The sequence below is a fragment of the Mixophyes fleayi genome, chromosome 1 (genome assembly GCF_038048845.1).
Source record: "Mixophyes fleayi isolate aMixFle1 chromosome 1, aMixFle1.hap1, whole genome shotgun sequence".
NCBI lineage: Eukaryota > Metazoa > Chordata > Amphibia > Anura > Limnodynastidae > Mixophyes > Mixophyes fleayi.
In genome coordinates, this window is record NC_134402.1 from 154,874,548 (window position 1) to 154,883,340 (window position 8,793).

The following is an 8,793-nucleotide window of genomic DNA, read 5'->3' on the forward strand; positions in this document are numbered from 1 at the left end:
CCGGTGTCAGCTGCTCATTTTGGTATTACCAAATTCATTCAGGATATTAAAATAAAACAGATTGCTGGCTGTGAATAGGATTAATACATTCTCACATATCTGTAAATAAGTGGTTGGGGGTGCCTGCCAATATCCTTCGAGTCTTGTGACTCAAATTCAGACACTTGGACACCTTTAATGGCCAGTTCATACCTGAACACAGTATTGGATAGATGAAAAATGATGTTGTCCCATAGGACAATGTTAAATACCCTCTTTTCCCCTCTACCTATCCTAACCCAGCACACCCTACTCATGCCTTCTGCTGAATGTAAATGGTCAACTAAAGTTATATGGCTGGGTTGGGATCTCGTACCTAGAATGCTTGTATCTTAGGGAATTCCCCGCCATGCCTAAAAATGTATTCCCCCACAATGTACCTGGCATTTCCCTCTTGATTAAACTGTTTAATACAGTAGGAAGAAAAGCTTAGTCACAATGGGCCTGATTCATTAAGGAAAGTAACGCAAAAAAAGGAGTAACTTTGCACCTTGGCAAAACCATGTTGCATTGGAGGGGGAGGTAAATTTAAAATGTGATGGCAGATTTATAGTTGGGGTAGTGCATGTCCTAGTTCAATTTTACATTTCAGTGTAAAAATTAATCTATCAAGTATTTTTCCGAATGTGCAAAATAATAAACTAATTTGCACCCCTTGTATTGTAACATGTTTTTGTCCAGGAGAAAATATACTCCTTTTCTTGCCTTACTTAATGAATTGTGCCCAATGTGTCTATAATTACATTCTCAACAGCAGCTATTCTTTACTTTTCTTCTTTCTGGGATTACGAGCATTCTGGATAATGGTTTTCTGGCTAAGAGAACCTAAACCTGTACTTAAGTTGAAATATATAAACTGAGCCAAGAAATATGACAGCTTGAAGATTCTAGGTGTAACTCATTTACATTTAATTCTTTCAAAGCAAGACCTCAAAGAAACTTTCAACATACTGCAACTGCATCACAAACTACTACAATTATGTAAAGTTCTTTGTACTGTCAAGTAGACGTGGTTAAAAGCCAAAGTATACTCTTCACCCAAAATCTCTCTTAATTATAATAATAAGTGATTGAGGTAGACACATAAAATTATTATGATTATTCCTGTATCTTGGGCCCAGACAAATGAATATGCACAGATTTATTACATCATACCGAGGTTATTTAAAATGATCCATTGCATAAATATTCTCTAACATATATTAAAGACCTATACTCACAATGTATTTCTATTTTTAAACAGGGTTGTCTGTTTAAATAAAAAAAATGAAGTTCAAGTTTTGACAGCCATGTTTTCATGTTTTAGTTGCTCACTGGGCTAAGTAATATGGGGTTGGGAGAAAAAGAACATTGAAGAAAGAGGTGAATTACCTCACCTCTGCAAGAAACAGGTGGAGCGATCGATCGTTGCCATGTATTAGCTGTAGAATTACCTCACTTATCCAAGAAACAGGTGGAGCGATCGATCGTTGCCATGTATTAGCTGTAGAATTACCTCACTTATCCAAGAAACAGGTGGAGCATTCGTTACAATGCTTCCTAGATGTGATAGGAACTGCCATGTGTTTAAGTCATTGCTTTGTTGCTTACCATCCAGCCAGGTCGCTGCAGCATTTGGCTGAAAGTGTATGAAAACCATATTGCGACCTATGAGATGGTAAAAATTGAATGGAAATGACTGGAATTTAGTGATAGTGAGGTTAATAATAATGTAGGTACAAAATAATAACGGAATTATGTGATTTTACCCAAAAAATTTAATTTAATAAAAAATAGCTAACCAAAACCAAAACACGCAAGGGCGGTGTTGGCAAAACCAAAACCAAAACCCGAAGCTAATGCAGATCCAAAACCAAAACTAAAGCACGGGGGTCAATGAGCATCTCTACTATTGTAAGAGAATGATCAGTACAAGCTCAGCGTGAATATGTGAATTATGCTCCACATATAATGAACAAGTATATATTGTTGATAGGTATATAAGATTTGTTCTGACACTGCAAAGGAGGATTTGCTCATTTGTGACCACATTTCTTTAGTGCAATAAATCAACACTTAATCAATAACTGGTCAGATCATTATCTATGTAAAGTGGGTATAAGGGTATTAGCACAGCTTGTGTTATCAGTCTGAAGAGGTTTTATAAGGTGATCCTAAATGTACTTATTATCATCTCATCACAACGGCACAGGTAAGTCTGTCACAGCTACCCATTTAATTCTCAAGTACTGAGGTTGGAAATGATGTTTCACTCCTGCGTCAGGTAATAAAATATGCAATTCAAATATTTGACATTTTCTAAGTAATGGGTTGATTTAACAAGAAGACACTTTAATAACAAGAGATAAGGTGGTGAATCTAATGATAACTTAACATCCAGTGAGTCATGCTATTTGTAATATCATTGGTCCATTGGTGTCTGTGCCTCCAATTTAAGAGGAGCAGTGTTACCTGTATAGACATTAAGGAATACATTTTCTGTCACTGCTTTGGATCACTGCACAGTAGAAAGACGTTTGAAGGTAAGTTCATTTCTAATTATTTTTTCCAGACGTTGTTTTCTATTTTGTTTGAAAAACAATCACCAACAAATATGGTGTAAACTAAACACACATAACCTTGCTTCTATGGTATTAAGGCAAAACGTGTCAATCTCAGAATTCTTGGTATACGTTATATTGCTTTTAGAGGGACTTTGAATAGAATGCAGGTTATTGCTATATTTTTTTAGTATTTTAGCTTTTAAGTTTTTTACCCTCTAGGGGCAGTCTTTCAGTCAGAAAATACTCTGATAGGTGTTCTCCTATTAATTACTGCAAGATGATATTTATAACATGTCATTTGAGTTAGATCACAATTACGCATAGCTACATGCTCTCACAGAATGTCTGTGAGACTCAGAATTAGACTTGGTAGACTCCCACGACAGAAGGTAATTCTCTCTGAAAACATTTACCGAGGGCATGAAGTGAAACACAGCACCAAACTATGCCCACCCAGTAAACATGAAGAAGTGGCAAGAATGTGAAGATGCAATTTGAGTCATCATGCCCCGCCCACTTAGAGTTTAATGCTAAAGGTGAGGTTTATAGTCACAATTACCCTGTCTACTTGACAAACTGAATCATGTCAACAAACACATCTCCCCTCTTCTTTTACTATCTTGCCTCCACATTTCCCAGAAGCAGGACAGGAAAAGTAGACCGGTGTGACAGGCAGGAGGCCAAGTGTGGGTCTTCCCAATGCTTTCAACTCTCTTTTCTGCTGCAGGTAACTTCTGTGGTGTCTTACCCATTGGTGAATACAACATCATGTTAAATTCTGATATGTGTAGTTTGCCAAGATATGTATTATTATCTGCTTATTTGGACTCACTAGCCCTTACAAATAGTAAAATAGCAGATTGTTCCCCTAGACTTCCGGATAGCTCAGGGAATTCTGTATCCACAGGTATGCAGGTTGTGCAGTCTACACTGGCCTATGAGTCCATGGGGCACCAAGCTGCCCTTTGGCTTATGGGCCCACCCTGCACCCACAGTTGTGCTGGCATGGGAGGAGATTGACTTGGAGCCTTTGTCATGGTTTTAACAGGGTGTACCTGACATTACAAATGTACTCCTGCTTACAATGGGGATCATCCTCCGTCCCTGACTGGCTCATCTCCCTGCCTGACAGCCAAAAGCTGTATAGTCCACAGTTCTAGTAATTCTAGAAGTCAAAGTATAAGTATGGTCAGCAGGTTTTGGCTGGTACACTACGCATTACACACTATTACCATATTCAAAATCACTTTCAATGCTTTGTTGTCATTTTCTTATGAACAGGGATGAATAGATGAATGAAATCCGATTGAAACTTTGTGAGAACAGAACTTTCATCATTCCAAACTGTATCTGTAAAATCACATTCTCACAATCTATAATCTACAGACAGAGCTGGAAGAAATTCCATGGCCAAATGCAGAACGAAGTGAATATTTTGCAGAGGTGTTATAAAAATTCACTCATCTCTAGTAGAGATCTAGGTCTTTAGGTGTTTCAAAAATGTAATTGTAACACCTACTAAATTCCTATGCAAATTACCCAATTACCTTTACAAATACTTTTTTCATACTGTCTCGATAATATCCGGCTTTGATGATGAGATCTGTCCTGATGAAAGTTTGACAGTAAAGCCATTGCTATAGCAGTTGCTGTGTTTGCTATAATATGTTTTCAAATGTAGCTTTAAACAAACAATGTTTGCTGTTTCATACACTGAAGCTGCTACAACAATTTTATCTCAATGAATGTTATTTCATGCCTCCAAACTGATTTTGCCAAGACTGTTCCGGAAAAGTACGTTCAATTACTAAATATACTCCAGTTCTTGTAAAGTATATTCAACAACTTTATTGCTAAAAGTGTTAACAACCGTTCTGAACATTGAGATTATTTTTTTTCTTACAACCTCAAAAGGTGATATTTTCTCTGCTGAGACTTATACTGAACTGGCTGTCAGACAACACTCTTACTGGGCCATGTATCTTACTCTTTCCTCTTGGTTGTAAAATAAAGGCCACTGTAAAATGAATGCCGTTCCATTGACTGACATTTAGAATGTGTACTTTAAAGGTTATAATGGTTCCACTATTTGTTTTTTTCTATTTTGACATAGTAACAATTATAACATTGCCTTATATAGGTGCCCCCTGGACATGAGTGTTTTCATCATCCTCGTTCACCTCTTGGGTGCATCGCTTGCTATTCCAGTAAGTGTAAAAATATATTTATTCTAAAGCTAACCTACGTATATTTTTCTGTACAAAAGATTTCTAAATGTGATTTATTCCTTTTATGCAGCTGGTTGCACAGCGTCTTCTGTCTGCGAGTAACAGCAACGAGGTTTGTCTGATGAGTCTTTTTTGGTTTAAAGAGCTTTAGATATTTCAGTTGTTCTGAACCTTTTAGTGAAATAATGTCATGATTGATATTCTGACTTCTGTTTTTAGGTGCTGTTGGGACTGGTTAATTCAAACATTCCTCAGGTATTGTAAAATATTAGCCTGACCTAAGACAATATTGCTTTCATTTCATAATTTATAGTGTATGTATATACTACCCGGGCAATAGGACCACGTTACAGTCAAAAGAAAGCTAAGTAAATTAAAAACAGGTTGTAATGTGGCATTATTTGCCAGAACAAAAGTAAATGACCAGTTTGTTTGACGTACAGATAAAACAAAACTAGAGATGTTTTTGGATTTGAACAGCCCCAGATACGAAGTAGGATGGCAGTTTAAAAAAACACACTCATGCAGGATAAGCCCAGGAATACCCACTAAATTATAGGCAGTGCAAAGGGATTTGGAACACCCAGCTGTTTTACTTATACTGTACTGCCGGGAGCAGAAGTAGGACACGCAGACACAATTCTTAAAATTATGAGATTTGAAAAAACATGCCTAAAATGGAATACAGAAATTATCCTCTGTAATTAGAAATTAAAAGTGCTGCAACTCAAATTATTATTAATTACTGTTAGTTTTTAATTTATTTATTTCAATTACATCCATTGCCTGACTGAAATTATAATGATGTTCTAATATACTTAGGCAATATTATACTGATAATTGTTATTTATTGATTTTGTTAGTAAGATGACCAAAGCACATTTTTTTTTTCGGGGGAGGGCAAGTCAAATGCATGTAGTATAGTTGTAGTACAGTAGTAAAGTTGTACATACTATAAATGCATAATAACCAACATTTTACATTTCTCCTCCTGGAGATCCCAAAGGCGAGGTGAAGTGTGAGGATGGAAAGGGGTGAGGTGCGGTAAATCACAAAATTTTGTCCTCTCCCCACGAAGAAATGATGCATTTTTCAAAGGGAGGTGGGGCCAAAATGATGTGATTCACCACGAATCATGTCATGGAGGCTTCCATCCTGCCGACTTCACTAGGATGTGGGAGACTGGCCTGCTCTCCTGATAGTCCTGGGGGTATATTTACTAAACTGCGGGTTTGAAAAAGTTGAGATGTTGCCTATAGCAACCAATCAGATTCTAGTTATCATTTATTTAGTACATTCTACAAAATGACAGCTAGAATCTGATTGGTTGCTATAAACAACATCTCCACTTTTTCAAACCCGCAGTTTAGTAAATTTACTCCCTGGAGACCAATCAGGAATTCAGGAGTCTACCGGACATTCTAGGAGAGTGGGCATGTTTGTCTAAAGGACAGAATTACTTATGCAGCTGCAATTTTTTCAGAAGCCACTGCTAAATCTTAATTTGTGCCTCTGTTACAGACTTTAGCTTGCTAAATGCTAGTACTGCCTAAAGGATTGCTTATTGTTGCGTTATCAAAACTGCATTTGTTTTGAAAACTAATTGCTTCACTTCTAATATAGTGTATTTTTGTTGTTTGTCCACTACATGAATGACAGCTACTTTCAGGTCCTCTTTCTCCCCCTTTCTTACACCACCACAAGTACTTATATAATATTCACATGAATTGTTCAAAATATTTTTTATTGATCCATTAAACTTGCACATAAATTGCATTTTAAAAAAGAGCACAGACCTTGAGCGTAGTTTCAAATTCAAGTGATACGTTTCATTTGAATCTGGGTGTAAGTACACTCTGGCTAATCAGTACTTGCCATACATAGACAAACACAACAGATTGCACTATACGCATAAAAGTATGTGCAATAAAAGGTCAGAATGCATTAAAAGTGTAATATATAATAATACGGCTAGAGACAAGTATATTTATGAGAAACCCAGGACTTAAATTGGCTGCTTCTGTATTGAAACACCCTTACTGTATATTGCCTACGTTAGTCCCCCCTTCCCTCCCCATTCCGACACTCAAGTCGCAGGCAAACGTAAGTACCAAATGGATTTGTACATGAATTACATGCAATTGCATCCATTGGCGTAAGGTCCATTTATTAACAGGCGCAGAGCTATTTCATGGAAGGTACATTATGCAAATAGACGTATGTCCAAACATGAATCAAGCCCACAGTATCTCTAAGTCAGTTCAGTATCTATGACTTGACTAACTTGATAAACTTATGATATATAGCTGAGACTATCTGAAATAGTAATGGCTATAAATGAGTTAATAGCACAATGGAAATCTTAATATGTTAATACTGGAGTCTGCATGCAGGCAGGAGTAAATGTTTGGCAGAAAAACTACCCAGTCATTTTATAAAGTACTTGGTAAATGTTATTTACAGTTTTGATTGGTGTATTGGTAAAAATATGCTAAATTGTTAATATTTATAGAACAGGAATAATTGAGATTTGGACTGGCCTAGTCAAGTCTTAAATCCCATTGGGATGTAGTGGCATGTCAACACTGAATGATACTACAGACCAAAATAAATTGTTTAATGCAGTTGGCCAGTAGGCTCAGCAGCACTGATCATATATGGCTGGTGTGGCCATTTGATAAATAGAAGCGAGTGTCACATGACTGAATCACATGCTATTCGGCTAAAGTTATCCATCCCCTTTAAGATTAACTTGCTCAAATAAACACAGATATTGACAGGGTGAAACTCCCTATGTGCTATGAGAGAATGCTCAAAAGCTTCAGGAAACACCTGATTGGAGCTTCTGATGCTGAAGGTGGCAACTACTATTCAAACAGATAAGTGGGTGTCACACAACTTACTTTAATAAATAAAGTATATACATTTTATGTTTGGTTTAAGATATGATAACATTCACTGTGAAAATATGCAATAATACAGAAAATCAGATGGGAAAATACTATTTTACAACACATATTAGATATAGTATAGTATCTTGTCATGTTATTTGTTTTACAAATATTGAATAATGCAAAATTACTTTATCTGTCTTACACAGGGTGGAGCTATGAACCTCTTAGTACCTGGTATCTATCAGCCACAGTTACAGCAGAAGATAGCAGGATTGCCACAGATCCCATTTGGTACACGTGCTGGCTTAGCTGCACTGCTTCCAAATCAGGTATTCAATCCTAATTTGGGCACACAATCCGTTCTACTAGACCCCACATTGCAAAATCAACAGCAACCAAATCAAGTAAGTAAAAACAATGTGCTGTTTGTCATACTAGTTATTGTGTGTAATTAATTCCTATCATACCTCCCAAGAGTCTTACTTTTGAAGGTTGTCTCATAATATTTGAACCTCCCAAAAAGGTGGAATTCGAAGGAAAGTGGCTTCACCATTGATGTTCTAAAATATTCAGTGATCAGCCACAACACTAAAACCACCTGCCTAAAATTGTGTAGATCCCCCTTGTGCCGTCAAAACAGCTCTTACCCTTTGAGACATGGACTCCACAAGACCTATTACGGTGTCCTGTGGTATCTCGCACCAATACATTAGCAGCAGACCCTTTAAGTTTTGTAAGTTGAGAGGTGTGGCCTACATGATTCTGACTTCTTTCTCTAGCACATCCCACAAATACTCGATTGGTTTAAAAATTGGGAAATTAGGAGGCCAAGTCAACACCTTAAACTCTTTGTCATGTACCTCAAACCATTCCTGAGCCATTTTTGCAGTGTGGCGGGGTGCATTTACCTGCTGAAAGAGGTCACTGCCATCAGGGAATACTGTAGCAATGAAGAGGTTACTTGGTCTGCAACAATGTTTAGGTAGGTGGTTTGTGTTAAAGTAACATCAACATAAATGCCAGGACCCAAGGTTTTGCAGCATAACTGTCACGGGCACTAGGAGTCTTTACCCAGGGATCACCAGGTGA

General features: G+C 37.1%; 1 protein-coding gene across 1 annotated transcript; it reads left to right on the plus strand.

Annotated features, from left to right (window-relative positions):
* The first annotated feature begins 4,735 nt into the window (after positions 1 to 4,735).
* On the plus strand, positions 4,736 to 8,260 carry ODAM (odontogenic, ameloblast associated). The gene is made up of 5 exons (XM_075197738.1): positions 4,736 to 4,789; positions 4,881 to 4,922; positions 5,030 to 5,065; positions 7,911 to 8,108; positions 8,228 to 8,260. Exons 1-5 carry the CDS (start codon positions 4,736 to 4,738, stop codon positions 8,258 to 8,260), a joined length of 363 nt encoding a protein of 120 aa, XP_075053839.1.
* Positions 8,261 to 8,793: the final 533 nt, after the last annotated feature.

What these genes read in the sequence shown, in the direction of transcription:
- ODAM (XM_075197738.1), top strand. Translation starts at nt 4,736, where the DNA reads ATGAGTGTTTTCATCATCCTCGTTCACCTCTTGGGTGCATCGCTTGCT. An exon ending in GTGCATCGCTTGCTATTCCA is followed by an intron (nt 4,790 to 4,880) that starts GTAAGTGTAAAA and finishes CCTTTTATGCAG; the next exon opens with CTGGTTGCACAGCGTCTTCT. An exon ending in TTAATTCAAACATTCCTCAG is followed by an intron (nt 5,066 to 7,910) that starts GTATTGTAAAAT and finishes TGTCTTACACAG; the next exon opens with GGTGGAGCTATGAACCTCTT.